Source organism: Heptranchias perlo, chromosome 11 (genome assembly GCF_035084215.1).
Source record: "Heptranchias perlo isolate sHepPer1 chromosome 11, sHepPer1.hap1, whole genome shotgun sequence".
NCBI classification, from domain to species: Eukaryota; Metazoa; Chordata; class Chondrichthyes; order Hexanchiformes; family Hexanchidae; genus Heptranchias; species Heptranchias perlo.
This window is the reverse complement of record NC_090335.1, coordinates 45,778,741-45,798,584: the sequence shown is the minus strand read 5'-3', so window position 1 is coordinate 45,798,584 and position 19,844 is coordinate 45,778,741. Positions and strand designations below refer to the sequence as shown.

The 19,844-nt window shown below is 39.8% G+C and overlaps 1 protein-coding gene across 7 annotated transcripts in view; it reads left to right on the top strand.

Annotated features, from left to right (window-relative positions):
- Positions 1-18,916, top strand: part of dcaf6 (ddb1 and cul4 associated factor 6) — a 146,279-nt gene extending 127,363 nt beyond the window's left edge. For 5 of the 7 annotated variants that reach the window (XM_067992918.1, XM_067992917.1, XM_067992915.1 and 2 more), the window contains 5 exons: positions 6,765-6,903; positions 6,999-7,155; positions 14,684-14,772; positions 16,677-16,782; positions 18,448-18,916. In XM_067992918.1, the coding sequence (XP_067849019.1) occupies positions 6,765-6,903; positions 6,999-7,155; positions 14,684-14,772; positions 16,677-16,782; positions 18,448-18,506 (550 nt within the window). In that variant the 3' untranslated portion in view covers positions 18,507-18,916. Of the gene's footprint in view, positions 1-6,764; positions 6,904-6,998; positions 7,156-10,407; positions 10,523-14,683; positions 14,773-16,676; positions 16,783-18,447 lie in introns of those variants that run through there. The other 2 variants (XM_067992916.1, XM_067992919.1) reach the window with 2 other exon arrangements.
- Positions 18,917-19,844: the final 928 nt, after the last annotated feature.

Genomic DNA, 19,844 nt, shown 5'->3' with positions numbered 1-19,844 from the left:
GTTTATCGAAATGATCACACAATCTGTGTTTAGTCTCTTTAACGTAGAAGAGACTGCAAAAATTATACTTTTATGGCAAAGTATATTTTTACATGCAGGCTATTCTTGGTCACCTGCTCAGAGCAGCTCCTCATCCTGGGAGAATTATATCTGCATATAAACTCATCCTGCCCCATCTCCTCTGATTTCTCTGCCTTCCTCTCTCCCTTATCTTTCTTCATATTAACTTGCCACCCATAAACACATATGGCAATCCCCTGACTGTAAACAAATGTACAATGGCTATTTGGTTGAGGTACTAGAGGGCAGTCAGTGATCATAGCACTGTACCCTAGCAACAGTCAGCACTTTCAGCTGAGAAAACAGTTTTTAAAAAATAGTTTGTACTCTCATTGCTCATACTATGGCCTGTTTTGATATCTTTTGAATCACTCAAATCTAATCCTTTAATTATGGTGCTTTTAAAAACCCACTATTTGACAAATACTTAGGGAAAATGTTGCACTTTATTAAACATGACATCAAAACCCAGTAGAGTTTTACAACAGTAGCTTGAGTAGGAGAGCTGGGCTCCTCAGTTTCTCTTCTGATTTCACCTGTTTTGGTTCCCTCCCTCTTTGCTATGGCTTATCTTTCAGGAGATGCTATTCTGTGAAGTCAGGTAAACAGCCTCATTTTTTTATATATCTCAAGTCATGAATTAGCTGATAGTTGACAATGTCAATTTTAGTGACCACCCATTGGAAAATGTTCATGTTTGGATCCCAGACGAGGACAGGGCTGGGCTCAACTATAATGCCCTTTTGGTTGGAAGTCAGCTGGCACCAGTGGTATCATAACAGCAGGAGCCAGTGCCTTAAGGAGAGAAGAAGGCTGAAAAATAAAGTTAAAATTATTGATCATTTTCAAGACTAAAGTCAACTTGTAGTGCTGTAGGGTGAGCATCTTTTAACCACTGTATTAACTGGCCATCTTTGGTCTGGATATGCTTGGAGGGGGGAAAGGAATACAGTCTCTTCAATCTTAATTGGTCAATTTATTTATCAGTATTGTCCATTTTAACCCACTGCCTGTCGCATACTTTCATTACCCTAATGGCATGTGCTCTTTGTGGTATAAGTGTTACTTATGCTCTGTAACTCTGATTTTATTGTATAGTATTGATATAAGAATTGATAAAAACAAAGATGCTAATGCCACCTTGGACTAAGTTTGCATGAAATAGTTTAACAGACTAATGAGAATTTACGGGTCATTTTGAACTGTTCAGTCACAATTCTGCTGTACTGGCGTGCCGGAGGTAGTAATGGATTTCCAGCTGAATATCACTATCTTGCTGGGAGCATGTAAAGACTTTTCTTATTGAAAATATAAAATCCAACCACTGGTCTTAGTGCAATCTTAATCAACATAGTATCCTGCTTTCTTTCAGAAGGTAATTGTTTCAGTAGAAAGTTGAACACAAAATTAATTCTGTTTTTGTGGTACAGACAGAGGAAGCTTGATTTGAAAGCATTGGTTTTAAAAGTCCTTCAGTATAAACCTGCACTTATATTTGAGCAAAAATCATACTACTGCATTCCAATTTGCATTGCTTGCTTCATTTTTATTAAAATCAAATTTGTCACTGCATACTTTTTAGAAAACTACAGAAATGGATAGTTTAATAATTTAACAAATATATACATGTGTGTTAAATTTAGTTTTAATTGGGCAAATAACTAACAAATGTACCTTTAGCAATGAAGAACTTTTCTGTGTTATCGAAAAAAACTTTCATTAAAGATGAATAAGCCTATGATAGAGTTAAGGTAAATGTCCTTCAGCTTCCCATTGGGTGTGATGGTGAGGTGAGAATTACATACTGTGTGGAAAGCTACAGGAATTAATGCTGGGACTCCTACTGATTCTAATTTATACCAACAACTTGGATTCACAAACTCAAAGCAAATTGGTTAAAACTAAGGGGAGCAATTAAGTTTGATAAGGTAACCAAGAAAGGTAAGCCAGATAAAACCTATAAGTGGCTGGAAAGTACTGTACATTGGATGAAAAAATGGACAACCTTTATAATTATGAATGGTGTTGAACTAGCTAGGGCTGAATTTGAAAGAGATCCAAGGGTATTAGTCTCATTACTTAGCAGGTAGTCACTGCAGAGTAGTAATTAACGAAAGGAATAGAAAGCTGAATTATATTGCTCAATGAGTAGAGTATAAGTCAGACAACGTTGTGCTGAAATTGTATAGTGCTCTGGTCAGACTGTATCATGTCTGGTTTCACTAAGGGATATGTTGAAGCCCCAGAGGATGCTCCCTGGCATCAGGGGATTGACATATGAGGGAGAAGTAAAATGACTTGGCTCTTGTATGTTGCATCAAGTTCCATGAAGACTCCTGAGGAATTCAAATGTGGTCATTGTGTGAGTCCACATGACAGAATTTAATGCAACGGGTTTAGTCTTATGTTCAGTCTTGGTGCCAATGTGATTAATCACACTAATAGTGATCCCTTCCCTTACCAAAGTCCTTGAATGTGTTGTTGCCTCCCAAATCCACGCATATCTTTCCCGCAACTCAATGTTTGAACCTCTTGAATGACATCCTATGTAACTGTGACCATGGTAAACTATCCCTGCTCATCCTTCTCGACCTGTCTGCAGCCTTTGGCAAGTTTGGCCACACCATTTTCCTCCAACACCTCTCCTCCATTGAGTAAGACTTTCCTTACTTGATTCCACTCTTACCTTTCCAATCGTTGCCAGGGTATCTCCATCAACGATGTCTCTTCTTGCCCCCCGCATCATTACCTCTAGAGTTCTGCAAGGATCTGTCCTTGGCTCCGTATGTTTCCTCATCTACATGCTGCCCCTTGGCAACATCTTCCATAGACGTGGGATCAGCTTCCACGTGTCAACACCTGGCTCTACCTTTCCACCACCTCTTGTGTTGTCAGACTGCTGCAGTCCTGGATGAGCTGTAAACATTGGGAAGACTGAAACCATCGTCTTCGGCCCCAGCTACAAACCCCATAAACTCGCCTCCGATCCCATCCCCCTTCCCGGCCACTGTCACAACTTGAAGCCAACTGTTCATAATCTCGCCATCCTATTTGACCCCGAGGTAAGTTTCTGAACCAATATCCTCTTCATCTCAAAGGTATCTACTTCCACGTCCGTAACTTTGCCATTCTTTATCCCTGCCCCAGCCCATCAGCTGCTGAAACCCACGTCCATGCCTTTGTTGCCTCCAAACTCGACTATTCTAATGCTTTCCTGGCTGGCCTCCCATCCTCTACCCTCCATAAACTTCAGCTCATCCAAAATTCGATGCAGTTTAGGATACTGGCAGCTGTCCCAGTACGCCAATGCCTCCAATTTAAAATTCTTATCCTTGTGCTCAAATCCCTACATGGCCATGCCCCTCCCAAGCTCTGTAATTTCCTCGAGACCCACAACCTTCCAAGGACTCTGTGGGCTAGAAATTCGGCCGTGTAGCGCCATTGTTTCGGCGCTATGCGGCTTCCCGAAGTTTCACAATGGCATCCGGGATGCGCGCACATGCTTCTAGCATTACGTGCACCAGACGTCATTTTAGTAAAGGGTTTCGCGCACACGTGGATAACGAACACAGGCAGCATGTAAAGTTGGGAGAATATGCATTAAATCAGTGTGCAATGCTGATTTAAAGTGATACACAATTTTGGCACTAAACGCTCCACTCAACGCATTGTCTTAACCACGAACACCTGAACATGTCTTAGATGGCCTCGATGACCCCCCCGCCAGCACTGTTTAAAGGGACCATGCAGGATTTACAGGTTAGTTGATGGATTATTACTTTTGGCTGCTGATACATTTGTATCTGTTTTTGGAGGTCTCCTCTACTTGAATACTAGGATGAGGGATCATAGCCAGGACTTGCAGGAGTGAAGTTAGGAAACGCTTCTACACGCAAAGGGTGGTAGAAGTTTGGAATGCTCATCCGCAAACTGCAGTTGATGCTAGATCAATTGTTAATTTTAAATCTGAGATTGATAGATTTCTGTGAACCAAGGGTATTAAGGAATACGGAGCTAAGGAGTTAGGTCAGAGATCAACCATGATCTCATTGAATGGCAGAACAGGCTCGAGGGGCTAAATGCCACTGCCACTTGCTGCCTCTTGTTTTGCGCCACCTTCTCCTGCAAGAAAGCGAGAAGTGTGTCAGTGTTTGTCCTGCAGGATGTCTGGGTGGTGTACCTGTCACGATTGCTTAGCTGCCAGTATCTCCTTCTTTGGCTCGGTGTCAATTTTTGTCTGATAACACTTCTGTGATGTGCCTTGGGATGTTTTCCCATGTTAAAGGCGCTGTATAAATGGAAGTTGTTGTTATTTTGCCAGCATCTGAAGATTGAGTTATGAAGAAAAATGGAGAACTTGCCTTTTGAGCCTTGAAAGAAGGCAACTGTGAGATGACCTAGATTTATATAAGATACTAAACTACATAGAAAAGGTAAATCTGGAATACCACTAAAAACTAATCTATAATAATAGTACAAGGGAGTATAGATTCAAACTACTAAAAGGAAAATTTAAGGCCAATGTCAAGAAGTGCTTCTTCACTCAAATATTGATTAGTACATGGAACGGTGTTCCAGGCTGGAATAATTTAAGAGACAGTCAGATGCTGTGTTGAGAGTGGAGAGATGCACTGATGGGTCAATTGGCCTTCCTCATCTATATCAATCTTATGATGGCAGAGTGTTATGTGCTGCTTATTTGTATATCTAAATTCCACATAAGCTTATGTAAAGCCAACATTTTCTTTTCTGACTGATGAACTCTGCACTAGTAAATTAAGAGGTAATCACTTTTTTGAAACCTTGTTCTGACTCGTGCAGAAAAATGGCCTAACTCCCATTTGAAATCTTTGCCTCATCAAGGATAGTAGTGTGTTCAAATCTGTGAAACTTTCCTTTGTTTTTGAGTAATCAAACCAATAAGACATAATTTAAGATCAAGGTAAAGGATAACTGCTGCCTGAAGGATAAGCAGTTCCAGAAATAAATAGCTAAACATTGTTGCATAAACTTTTAGATTATTTGTTAAATTATGGGGTGAAAAAGCACATAGTGCCTTAGTTGATAAACATTCTTGCAGTGCAGTGCATTCTTGTGTTTTTTAAATAACCATGACAATTGAAAATTAGCTTTTTTTTCCCAATTTCTTCTCATTTTAAATGCTGCCATTGCTTGTATTAAATTACTTGAATTAGGTACTGAGAGGAACATGCATTGTATAATAACTGTACTATCCTAAAACATTTGTCATGCTGTCTCCAATACAGATCTGGCCCTAACAATACAAATGAAAAGTCATCCTTGAAACTAATAATGACCGGAAATGCGGCTAAACTGTGCTTCCAGTCTTGACTAAGGATACGCTCCTGAGATTCTTTGTGCCTCTGGTTGCACTATTACCAAGTGTCAACCTTTGTTCAGTGGTAGCACTCTTGCTTCTGAGTCAAAAGATTGTGGGTTCAAGCCTCACTCCAGAGACTTGAGCACGTAATCTAGGCTGATACTTCAGTACTGAGGGAATGTTGCGCTGTCTGAGGTGCCGTCTTTCAGATGAGATGTTAAACAAATATGCCCTCTCAAGTGGGTGTAAAAGATCCCATGGTCCTGTTCGAAGAATGACAGGGGAGTTCTCCTGGTGTCCTAGCCAACATTTATCCCTGAACCAACATCATTAAAATAGATTATCTGGTTATTTGTCTCATTGCTGTTTATGGGACATTGCTCTGTGCAAATTGGCTTGCAGCCTTTCCCTACTTTGCAACAGTGACTACGGTTCAAAAGTACTTATTTGGCCGTGAAGCGCTTTGGGATATTCTGAGGTCGAAATGCACTGTATAAATACAAATTCTTTCTTTTTTCTTACCAACCCAAAGTGGTACTATTTTCAAAATGAGAAATTTTCGGTTTCTTTTAATTATTTTATGATTGCAGTAGTAACTAACATACATATATTGCAATGAAGAACTGAACACAGAATGGCTAACAAATTGACTGTCTGGCAGTCTGCTTCAACTAATGTATATTGTTGCTTAATTTTCATAGTGCATTGTTTTCGAATTGAGGAAATTCTAGCATTGTAGTCATGTTATTTAAAGTTACTGGGTCCGTTAATTCCTATCTCTCAAACTAACTTTATTTCAGTTGAGATCCTGGGTGAGGTTATTTTAAAGGCAGACCAAATGTTGTTCCCTATGAAGTTCATCATGCAAATCTGGGAAGTGGGGCTACCAGGATTGTGGCATGACATTATACCGCTGGTTGGATGGAACCTTTTACTAGTCAATTCTTCAAGTTTGAGCAGTGCTGCTGTGTAAATGCAGCAGAATGTGGAATTTGTGCACCTCATGTACAGAGAAGGCATATCCTTTTGGATTGATCTTACTGACCTAAGTGGAGCCAAGAATCTACATCACTGCAAAGGATAAGGAGGAATCCTTGGATACATCCTCAGTGTCCGTTTTCCTATCTATCTCCTTTGTGAAGTGCCCTGGGATGTTTTCACATTAAAGGAACTATTTCAAATGCAAGTTGTTGCTGCATAGCTTAATTATTTTTGAAATTGTGTAACTCTTCTGAATATCAGTTGAGACAGGCCAAGAAAGATAACTAACTGCCTTTAAGATTTTTTTTAATGAAACAACTAATTAACATGTTTTCTCCTTTGTTTTAAACTTTTGTACTAAATTACAACACATGGTATTCAGACGTTCTGCAGCTGCCCGTATTCAGGAGTTATTCAGAAGGAGAAAAGAAAAGAAGGAAATGGAGGAGCTAGAGACTCAAAACATAAGAAAGCCTACAATAAAAATGGTATACAAAGGCCACCGTAACTCGAGAACAATGGTAAACAAATCTTGTGAAACTGTCTTTATAAAAAATATAAAAAGACATTTTTGCTGTTGGAATACACAATGATAATTGACTGTCTTTGGGTTCAGATCAAAGAAGCCAACTTCTGGGGTAGTTATTATGTAATTAGTGGCTCAGACTGTGGTCACATATTCATCTGGGATCGGCAGACAGCTGAGTTACTGATGCTATTGGAAGCTGACAACCATGTGGTGAACTGTCTACAGCCTCATCCTTTTGATCCAAGTAAGTAGTCACCTCCTCTGCAAAAAGAAGGAATATTTTTCCCTACCTTTTGGAGTGCTAATAGTGAATTAGTGCCAATTCTGCTGTAGTACTAAAAGGGGAAATATAAGAGGGCCCAGGGTTAGAAGGTAAATGCACCGCATGGTATAGCACTAAGCTACAAAGACCAGTTTCTTTCTCTGGTTTCCACTTGGCCAGTCTCAACTGGGGCAACAGGGTGTCATTATCAGTGCATCTAAACTAAAAGTTTAATATCTGTGCAAAGCAATTTCCACTTGGCATGACAGTAAACTTGTATAGTGTAAATGTGGGGTTAAGGCCTGACCTGATTTTAAAGCAGGGTAAGATTCCTTCTTCCAGAGTCTTTCTCTGATGGTGGGTCAGGCCCAGACTCCAGATTTAGACTGTCTTCACATTATAACTGTAGTATTGGTGATAAGGGGAACCACTTCACACAGACTCTACAATTGTAATGGAAGTGCAGCCCATGTTTGCTCTCAATGTTCCCAGGTTAGGGAGAGAAAAGAATGGCTAAAGTTTCCACTTCTGATAATTGCCCAGTGAACCCTGAAAGACATGGTATGAATACTGGGTGAGAACAGAGATGAACTGTGATAGTGCCAATGGCCATGACTGACTGTCCAGGTCACTTGGGTAAGTTATTGGAGGCCATTACTCCCTGTGGAACTGTACAGTCGCTTTTGTCCCTGCCTCTGAGAGAAAAGGAATAAAGGAAAAAATTGAAGAAGCAAAAACAAAGTGAAGAAAGTGTGTTCTATTGAATTGTCACATCATTCCTAAAAACGTTATCTATACATCTGTCTTCCTGCCTCGTGGTTTATACTTTAAAACTGTTCTTTTTAAGATGCATTTATATAGAAATTACTTGAAATGAATTTCTGTTTCAACGGCAAGAATGGAAATTGTAAGCAACATTCTCTTTGGATACTAGTCAAAGAGAATGTAGCCAATAGGGACCTTTTGAATCTGGATCACAGTCCAAGATTTAGTATACATGCTCTTTTGTCCAAAGAATTTAAGATCCTAACTCGCCCATTTCTGACTTTTGTTACTTCGAGATGTTTTTTCTCATTGCTATCTGGTTTTAATTGAACAGTGGTCTCAATGGTGGAAGCTATATCTGCAGTGCATCATGGAATCAGCATCCACATGTACCCTGTTACCACCCAGCTCTATCAGTCCCTTGACTGCAGCTTTGCTGTCAGATAGCTTGTCTGACATCCAGTCCTAAATAAGCTATAATTTTGTCCAGCCCTCCCAAGCCACTGTCTTAGGCTGAATGGGACTGCTCATAATCTTGGTATCCTATTCAACTTTGAGCTGAATTTCAGAAATCTTAACCTTTCAATCACAACGATTGCTTATTTCCATCTCAGCGACACTGTCCACCTCTGCCCAGTTATCCCCTTTGCCACTGAAACCCTCGTGTCTTCACCACCTCCAGACTCAATTACTCCTTTGCTCCCACATTGGTGGCAGGGCCTTCAGCCACTGGGTCCTACTCTCTGAAATTCCCCTCCCAAACCTCTCCACTCTACTTTAATAACCCTTCTCAAAAACCCATCTACAAGGAAGATTTTTGTCATCCCCTCTTAACCTCTTCCTTCCTGTCTTGCTGTCTGTCCTCCTTATGCCAATCTGTGAAGAACTTTGGTACTTTTTTTTCACATTAAAGACATTATATTATTGCACGTTGTTATTCTTCCTCTTCCTTGTCCTTCTCCGCTTCACTCTGCTCCTCACCTTTCTCCTCACCCTTCTCCTCACCTTTCTAGGAGAGCACTCGCCTCTGAATCAGAAGGTTGCAGGTTCAAGCCCCACTCCCAAGACTTGAGCATATAATCTAGGCTAACACTTACATGCAGTATCGAGGAAGTGTTGCATTGTCGGAGGTGCCGTCTTTCGGATGAGACATTAATCCAAGGCCCTGATTGCCCTCTCAGGTGGACGTAAAAGATCCCATGGCACTATTTCGAAGAAGAGCATGGGAGTTCTCCCCAATGTCCTGGCCAACATTTATCCCTCAACCAACATCACTAAAACAGATTATCTGGTCATTATCACATTGCTGTTTGTGGGACCTTGACGTGCACAAATTGGCCGCCGCATATTCTACATTACAACAGTGACTACACTCCAAAAGTACTTCATTGGCTGTAAAGTGCTTTGGGACATCTTGAGGTCATGAAAGGTGCTAAATAAATGCAAGTTCTTTCTTGTTTGTTTCTTTTCTCGTCACCCTCCTCCTGCTCACCTTTCTCCTCCTGCTGTTCCTCACCATCCATCTGGCTTTTCTTGGAAAGTAGAGCACTATCAATGTTTCTTTCAACTGAAGAGAGAGGGAGTGGCTGGTGGTACATGGGAAATGGAGGTGTGATGTAGGTCAAATATTATTTCATACCTATAATATTATCTATTTTGAATACAGATAGTTGTAAAGTCTGAATTTCTTATCAGGAAATTGCCTTTTTTCAAAGAAGCCGGGCTCCAGACCAGGCTGGGCAAAATGTTTCTGTCAAATAACAGATTATTGGGCGCAATGACATTTTAACATCTGGCGTGACAGACAAGACCTATGTCAGCATCTGTGAGCGATGCCAGTTGTTCTGTATGTAGTCCCTTATATGATATTCAGTTCAATCTCGTGGTACATTGGTGGTCCAAATACACTTCCTTGCATTGATGATGGTTAAATGGAGAGTGGGAGGAGGGAGAAATATATTCTGTGGCATTGCCCCACAATGATTCAGTGTTATACAAGAAGATATCAATACCTTTTCTGCTGTCTTTCAGTTGTTCCTTGTTGCCATGTTTAAATGCAGATTTTTGGTAGTTGGGGAACAGATATTTGTATATAGCCTGGATAATGACGTTATCTCAGATCATAAAGTTTTCTCCACTGATTGTATGAATAGGGAATGTTGCCCTCTGCCTAGGGTGAATATTTATGATATCATTGGAATGCCACATCAGAAAAATTCTGCTCAAAGTGTCAGTCTAACTGGCTGAAGTATTAAATATTGTGTCATGGAATAACTGAGAGACAGCAAAGAAAACAGGTATATCGCTATTATAACATTTAGGAGCAGTTCATTGGGGGACTATAGTTCCTCTACCTCTGTACCAACAGAAGCATAATGGTGGTAATCAAAGGCAATGTTCTGGCGGGTACGCGAATGCATACCCTGCCTACCTGTCGTCCTGATCACTGATGCTTCCCTCTCTGGATAGGATTTCCATCTGGGTACAGGGAACCTGAACATCATTTCAGTCCACCTGGCACATCAACAGGTTGGAACTTGGAGCAGTCTCGTTGAAACACAGCACTTCCATCTACAATGCACAGGTAAGTCCTCCTGTGGATAGACAACACCACAGTGATCTGGTGCATCGACAAGTAGGGGAGTCACTTGATCCTCAATTCTGTGCAAGGATGCCCTGGAAATAAAGTAGTCATCCATATTGCCTTGCTCCTAATCGGCAGGCACAAAAGCACAAAGTTTGCTCAGCAAGTGCAAAATCCTACCCTGTGACTGGATCCAGTAATTTCTATAATTTTCAGGCAAGCTGGGTCACCCACTTCAATCTTTCCATGAATGTACAGCTGTGGCAGTATTAATCCAAGTTCTAAGATCCTTGTGTTAGGCTGCTCTTTCCCAGGCAAGGGAAGTTCTTGTCTGTTTCAACAGACAATCCCTCTGATTTTACTAGTTGGATAAGGTACTACTTTACTCATAGTATGTGGAACATACTTTTATAGAATGATAACTATTCCTAAAGATGAGTAATGCAATTCTTGCTCCAAAGCAAGGTAATGGTCGTAAACCACTGTTATAGACTGTTCTTGTCTTCTAATAACCATATTGAAAATAAATAATGTATACATTAAATGTATATATGTGTGTGAGTGTATATATTTGTATGTATTTTTATAAAATATGGTGCACACTTCCTGCCACAATTTTTGATTCACATTTTATGTCAACACTTTTGTGGAAAAACTCTTGTCAAAACTTCTCCATCACACTTTGGTAGACAATTTTTTTCAAAAAGCACTAGGTGATTTGATTGATTTGTCAACAGTCTTTCTCAATAGCTAAGGTTTCTGATGTCCAAAATAACTTCACAGACAATTTTTTTTAAATTACATACTTCACAATAACATGATTACATTTATCTTACTGAACTGTCTTTTAATACCTTCAATAAAGTTTTTACTTGAAGGCCTTACCCTTTCCCAAAAGCCTGGACTTGGTAATGTTTTTTTGCCCAGAGCTGTCACTCCCAATTAGTTGAAGGCAGCTCCTACTGTCTTGAGAATATGCAGTGTGCACAACTTCCCAAGACACATCAGCATTTAGTCTAGCCCAATTGCTACAATGTTTTTCTTCAGCTTTCAGCAGTCTCAGCTCGGTTGTTTTTCAAAGTTATTTCAGCTTTTTTTCAGTTGAAGGTTATCTTGAGGTTTTTTTTAAAACATTGTGTATGAGAGAGAGAAATAGAATCCAATTTCAAACAGACTAAAAGGTCCAGGAAAAGAGCTTCCAATACTGATTTTTTTTGCTCTGGTGGTACTACTCCATATCTTGCCAGTTAGCTGATTACAGCTGAATGTGCTATTGATTATTAGCTGGTTACTCACATTATCTTCAATATGGACAGGCTGTTACTATATCAGTACCTGTGGTACCTCCTCATTGCCAGATAGTGATATCTGTGTGTTGTGGCCGGTTTATAGAATCATAAAATCATAGAATGATACAGCACAGGAGGCCATTCGACCCATCGTGCCTGTGCCGGCTCTTTGAAAGAGCTATCCAATTACTCCCACTCCCCTGCTCTTTCCCCATAGCCCTGCAAATTTTTCCAATTCAAGTATTTATCCAATTCCCTTTTGAAAATTATTATTGAATCTGCTTCCACCACCTTTTCAGGCAGTGCATTCCAGATCATAACAACTCGCTGCATTAAAAATTGTTCCTCGTCACCTCTGATTCTTTTGCCAATTACCTTAAATCTGTGCCTTCTGGTTACCGACCCTTCTGCCACTGGAAACAATTTCTCATTTGTTCTATCAAAACCCTTTTTTACTTGATTTTGAACCTCTATCAAATCTCCCCTTAACCTTCTCTGCTCTAAGGAGAACAACCCCAGATTCTCTAGTTTCTCCACGTAACTGAAGTCTTTCTTCCCTGGTAACATTCTAGTAAATCTCCTCTGCTCCCTCTCTAAAGCTTTGACATAGTTCCTAAAGTGTGGTGCCCAGATTTGAAAACAATACTCCAGCTGGGGCCTAACCAGTGTTTTATAAAGGTTTAGCAGAACTTCCTTGCTTTTGTACTCTATGCCCCTGTTTATAAAGCCAAGGATCCCATATGCCTTTTTAACAGCCTTCTCAACTTGTCCTGCCACCTTCAAAGACTGTGTATGTACACCCCCAGTTGTGGATTTTGGTGATTCATGTTCCATCTTTTTCATTATCCCTCGTCCAGTGACCGTGCTGATATTTTTGCTAAAATAATCGTTGGGAAGAACCCCCCCCCGCCATTACTTATTTACTGTAATACACTGTAGGTTAGATACTTTGTTAATACGGTGGACAGCAGTTAGGCAGGGCTACCACTTTGGCAGCAGAAATTAATGGCTTGTGACCGCTCAAAATTTCTCGGCCTAAAGAAGTGTCTGAATCCACAGGGAATTTTTCTATACCTTGCACTTTTCATACTTGAAAGAGTCTTTGCTCAGGTTAAAAGAGGAGCAAAGCAACACTAATGAGAAAAGGGAATATTGGAATTGTAATACAGGGATTGGGACAAAAGGGAACTTAACAGTTGGAGAGTGCAACAGACTGAAAATGTAATTGTGCTTCTGATATTTAATGTTCTGTTTGAGAAAAGCAATTGCCAGAGAAATAATTGATTACAGGAAATATTGAGTTAATAAGGTGTAGCTTGCATAAATTAATTAGAGGTAGTCTCTCCTGTTTATCTCTTTCTGGTATAATTTCTATGGTATTAAAGGTGAACTGACCATCATAAACTTTTAAAAGTTACCTTGGTTCTCCTATCACTGTTTATTAGCTAATTGCTCTTTATATAAATATGCTGTTGGTATTAATCTTGTGTTATTTATAAGCCTATTTTGATATAGTGTTAACATTTAGTTATGGTATATGTATAGGCCTACTATGTTATGTTCACCATGTGTTATCTTCTACATTTGGATTCAAGACTATCTTTTACACATCATAGGTCTGTACTTAATGCTATCTTTAAGTAAACCGTTCAACTTTTGCTAGTTTTCTAGTTTGTTATTTATGCAAATGTATTAATTGACTATTTAGCTATTGTAAAATTTCCTGCTGCATTGGATGATGATACCCCTTGCTTTGCACCATTGGACACTTTTCTACATTAAAGGTGCTGTATAAATGAAAGTTATTGTTGCTGCAGTCAAGTGACATTTAATTTAGATAGAGTGGAGACAGTGCACCAAAAAGTGATGCAATTCACTAACCAGCCAGAGAGCCCTTGTTTTTAGATGGAATGTCTGATCCCTGAATCTTCATGATATGGATGAGTTGATTGTTCGGGCCATTGTGGTCCTAGACATGTTTGTGGCGATAGATGTGAAATTCAAGCAGCTGGTAAGATTCTTGAGAAAGTAATAAACTGATGTCAACAAAGGATTGTTTTGCCCATCCTGGCTTTTTTGAGTTAGTACATAAGTACATCGTTTTAGAAGTACACCTTTTTGTTAAATGCCATGGGGCTTTATGACGTTCTAGAGTTTTGTGTAATTGATCGAATGGTACTCTCCTGAGCCAATAGAATACCACGAGTGATGTGATTGCCCAAACGAGGGAGCTCTCTGGTATCCAAGGGCAGACACACCTGTGACCTGAGGTGGCCATGGCTGTAAAAGAATATATGAAAATATTGATCAATTTGGTTCACCAGCATTGCTGGTCCCAAAAGTCCTGTTTGACTAAAGATTTTAATCCAAGACCAAAAGAGATCAGCAGAAAGCTTGACGAGATTAAAGAAAAATATATTTTAAAAAATAGGTGATACAAAAATGTGCCTAAGAAAAAAGAACAAAGTACAAAAAACATTATTAATGTTAAAAGCAGTTTTTTTTAAATGCATGAAGAAAACCTTTGACTCCTTTATTACCAGATTCTTGCAATGAGCACCTATGACCATGAGTCAACTTAGGAAGAATGGGTGACAGAGACATGTGGAGGTCTGAAGCAATGGGTAGAAAGAGAACCATCCTTTCAATTCTAGGGTGTGAATTATATAGGCGGATCAATATTTTCCATGTGACAAGGCTCTTGAGTCGATTGACAGAATGGCAAAAGTGCACTGATCTCAAATATAATGTTTCTGCACTATTGTGGCTAAATGGAGGGCTGATTGTAGAAGTTGGTCACAACCCACTTTTATAATATTGCTAATGACCTGAGTGTGCATTGGCACATAATTATTGCTTCTGTTTTTCACAGTTCTGGCATCCTCTGGTATAGATTACGATGTCAAGATCTGGACACCACTAGAAGGAATACCAGCCTTTGACAGAAAACTTGCAGAAGAGGTATGCAACCAGTTCTGTTACCGTTTGTGTTTAAATTGATTTCATATATGCGTTTGTATCTTGAGAAACACCTGTTTTACAAGAACACAACAATGAGAAAATGAGACCGTTATCGTGAAGTTCAAGATGATAGTTATTTCCTTTATACAATTTTAAAGATGTAATTGTATTCTAAAAGCTAATATGCTTTTATGAAATTGGACTGATGAAATGGCTTTCATAAAAGAAAAGGGTTACCACAGATATGTTTTTTTTTCTGTGGCACATTTTTCAAGCAGGCTATCCATTGCTACAGTCCTCCGTGTGTCTCTCAGTCTCAATCTCTCTCTCTCTCTCTCCTCTTGCACACACTCCATCAGCTCTTGGAATATTTCAAGTACTTAACAAATGTTACTTCCCAAAGTAAATATAATCTTCTGATTCAGTTTGTGATTCTGAAAAATGACTTGCAATTGTGATTTAATTAGTGTGACAACTGTACCATGGAATACATTGATGAAGAGGAAAATCTAAATAACTTGGTTCACAAGGATATTGACTCATTGTTAATAGCAGGTTTGACATATTAAAAGTGATTGGAGACAGCCTGATAGCTCCAATGTAGACCACGGGATTCCTGCTAACAAAGGGGATAAAAATTTATGCTATGAATTTCACTGATTCCTCGTCTGGTAATGAGATGGAATACAGCATAAGAGTGGAGCACAGCAGAGGAAGAATCGGCAGGATCAGCTGTATCCCACAAAATATACCTTCTGATAGCTAATCATGGGCCTAGAAATTTGGGGGGCACAGGGTGCATACCCTGCTACAGAATGGTGAGGCCCAAGACTCCCCAGATATTGGACCTCTGGCCTCATTGGAGCCCGGAGGCAAAAGGTTGTGCAATATCGGGGTTAGTGTCGCCTGCAGCAAAGAAGGTAACACCTGAATGTGGAGCCAGGAGGAGCAGGAGTGCTCCTCCCTACCCCACATTTAACCCTCCTCCCCAACCCGATCGACCCCACTGGTCTGCTCTCCCGACCCCCCTATCCTGGACTCCCAGCCTCTTCTGCCGACCACTGAATCTCATCCCCGTGATTCCTGGATCCCTGGACCTTGAGCAAGTCGGGCCGGGGATCCGGGAATCGTGGGGATCAGATTTGGTGGATGCTGGCTCTGGCTGCTTCATGGCAAATCACTCTTAGAGAGGGGACCTCAAACCGGTGTTAGGTCCTCTGCATATGTAAATAAGGGGCCTAACGTCTGCATCAGGCATGGGTAAAGGACGCCTCATGTTTGTCCATACACAGTATGGCACTCGGTGCGCATGCTTCCTGCCCGTCATATTGGGGCCTCAGTAGTCTGAGTAGTGCCCGAAAAATGGGTGCTCTACGGACCAAATTATAGGTCATGGAGTCATATAAATGGTGATATTTTGTCTCTTGGGTGGTAGGAGGCTTTACTGAGGGAACTCCTTTCACCTGTTTGTCCTTCATTAAGGAGGATTGGAAGCTGCATAAGTCCAAATGAGTTTGCATCAGTCGCCTGTTGTGGGCTTGAAGTCTAAAGGTTGACATTTTTCATCACACCACTGCTTGATGTTGCTAATGCACGACGTCAGTGTGCAATCCCTTTTTCCATTGAGTTATGCATTCAAAGTAGTACATGTAAACTATCCACTGCCGCCATGAGCTACGTGATCAAAATGGATAAACCCAGCAGTGAATCAGCAGTAGTGAGACATGATGGAAACATCTTTTTAAAGAAAAGTTCCACATATTATATGGAAACATTTATGGTTGCAAGCTGCTTTGTGTTGATTGAGTTTATTGTGCATTAGTTTATACAAAAAAACCTCACCAATGTTTGGAGAACAGCACCACAAAAAGGCAATAACAATTGATTTCTCCTTTGTGTGGCAGGTGATAAGTCGCAATGAATTGATGTTGGAGGAGACTAGGAACACCATTACAGTTCCAGCATCATTTATGCTAAGAATGTTGGCTTCACTCAATCACATTAGAACAGGTAAGAGTTCCATCCTTCACAGCCAATTTCTACTGCACTTTTGGAATCAGAGAACAGCTCCAAAACCCAGTTCAAAAGCTGCAGCCTTAGCTCCTAAACTGGTCCATATACAAAACAAATGAAATTAACTCAGTAGTGGGTTGATTTTGGTGTCAGCAGCCTCTGCCTACATTATATCTGAATTCTATGCCTCAGAAGGCATTACTCAGACGCATACTGAAGTGGTGATGCAGGCTGGGGTCATCCAATCTTGTGCCCTAAAACTTAAAAAAAACAACTTTAGCAGAGTCCATGATATGAATTTTGCTTCTAATGTAGCCAGAACATAATAGTTGATGTTCAGTAGATTGCAGGCACTAAAAGGAAATTTAGCTGGAGGCCCAAATTTGAATCCTAGGTTCAATCAATTATTCCCTATATAGTGAGTTTGCCTAATTTGGCTAGTTCTATATGGAGAAAGGCAGGGAGCCTTTACCCTAACATGCAAGAACATTTTTGATGATGTAGAGGAACCTTTGGACTAAACTGTCATCTTGCTACCTAAATTTAGAAACCATAGTTAAAGGAGATGAATAGGATGTTACAGAAGATTAAAGATGAGATTAAGCCACAAAGTTCCTCAACAGAAATGTAATTGTTGCTATAAATACATCTGCATGTTAGGCTACCATAATCAGTATATTTACATGGGGATTTGAGGTTAATTAAGCTGTGGCATATGATTTGAATTTCCTTTGTTATCTTTAGTTAACGCAAGATAAATTCAGATGATTTGATCTCAACCTTTGCATTACTGCATCCAGCTATTAATTTCTAGGGGAGTTGTGATGAATAGAGAAATTTGTCATATTCCAAGTCGAAGAAATGTTCTAGATTTTAAGAATGTATCAGTATGCACTTTGTTCGCCACTTTAATTTTGTATACTGCAGATTTAGATTATCTGATTTGGAAGAAAATCCATTCCTTGTGTGACTCGAAATGACATAGGGGTCAGATTACCATTTGTTATAGTGGGTGACTATAACCAATTACCTCAACTGTCCTGTTTGTTTATTCATTGTCTCCAGGCCTATGACGGGATGTTACACATCTAAATGCTTCAGTTGTATTCATCATCCTTAATGGCCAGACTATTCAAGTTGGCTTTCTTCTATACAGAAGCAGCCATGTTCCATCATATCTATCGATTATTGATTGTCATTCCCAAAGGGCTGCCTTGAAGTCAAGTAACCGACTCCTGCTGGTACGGGAGGGCCCACATGATTTCTCTAGGATAGAAGTTAATTGACAGCTCCTTGCCCAGGCAAAGAGCTGCTTTCTGCCAGCTCTTCATGTCTGCCTGTGTCACTGTATTGCAGCCACTGTAGAAGTGGATTCATTGAGACTTAATGGTAGTTAGATTAACTAAGTTTGTATTATGAACACTAGCATAGGTTTGATGATGAGAGTTAGCAAAGTGTCTTATCTTTTTGTATCTGAGGAGCTATACGGTAGAAGTTCTATAATAAAGTAAAATCTGCTGTATTGACTTTAATTTTTACTTCCAATAATTCCAATTTGTAGTTATTGATTCAGTAGATATGCATATTTTAAATCTTAATAAATTCTGAACTGATAGTTTTTAAGTATTACAGTGTTGTTATTTGGTGCCTTCTGTTGCACAGATCGGTTGGAAGGTGACCGTTCCGAAGGCTCTGGTCAAGAGAATGAAGATGATGAATAATTAATTGTCAGGCTTCAAGAACAGAAAGCATCAAGAAATTTGTATAACAGAAAATTCAGTATATTTTCCCTACAAAGCCTTAGTGTTATTTTAGTTCCTTTTTTTCTGGAAAAAATAACTTTAATATGAAAATTTCTTGGTGCAAAATGTGTGCATGAATTAGGATGAGGAAGGTGGGAAAGAATAAGCAAGTTGCTTTTAATTATTATGTTTTGTGGATGAGATGCTTGGAGGTTTCAAGTGCAATATATTCTCTAATGTGCAAATGTATGTGCTTGGATCAGTGTTATGAGTGTGGAGATTAATAAACACTAGAAAAGGAGGGTAAAGATGAAACCTTTCTATACCTGCTGTTATGCATGTACACTGAGGGGAAAAATTCATTAAAACTTTCGGTTGTTTAAAAAAAATCTCCTAGGTTTTATTACTGTCAGTCCACTAAGCACAGATTCATGAAATCAATGCAATACGTGGAGCTGGAGAGCCTAAAGTTTACACATGCATTTTTTTCCCCCTCCTGATAGAAGATCAGCCATTGTCATCTATTAGGACTTCCAGCCAACATCTGAAAATTCATTATTGAGCAAACATTGCTAGTTTTTGGCCAGATTCAGTGTGAGGAGAAACTGGCTGACAAAGTGCTTCACTTTATGTCAAGATTGACATGAACATCTCTGGCAAAGCCCTCCTTCTAGCTTAACTGAAGAGTAGTAATAGCAGTAATAAACTAGCACAGCCCAGTGATTATTTTCTTCCTTGCCAGATTAGTACCTTACACTATTGGTTGGGAAGATAATGCTTAGGCCTGATTGGAGATGGAACTAGTCACATTACCTTTCTGTTAGTTGTACTGGTGGCAATGGCAGAAATACATACAGAAATTACAACATGGAAACAGGCCATTTGGCTCCATCCATGTTGGCATTTACCCTCCACACAAGTAAATATCCCCTTTGCCTTCATCCACCTATCCAATCTAATCTTGAATGTTGACAGGCCAGGAATTTCTTCAGAACTGCTCCCACTCTGTCGCAATAACTTTGGCTCAAGTGTGACAGAAACCCATTGATGCACATAAACGGGGTTTCTGCTGCACTTCCAGTAAAGTTTCGGTGACAGAGTGGGAGCAGCTGAGGAAATTACCAGCACTAGTTTTTGCCCCAACCACTAACCCTGGAAGCAAATTCCACAGCCTCACAATTCTATTTTTAGTTATTTCTTATGCTCTCTGTTCTAAACCTCACATTTAACCTTGTAACTATAGCCCCTCATTCTAGACTCAACTATTGGAAACAGACAGCTTCTATTTACCCTGTCCCATCCTTTCATGATTTTAAA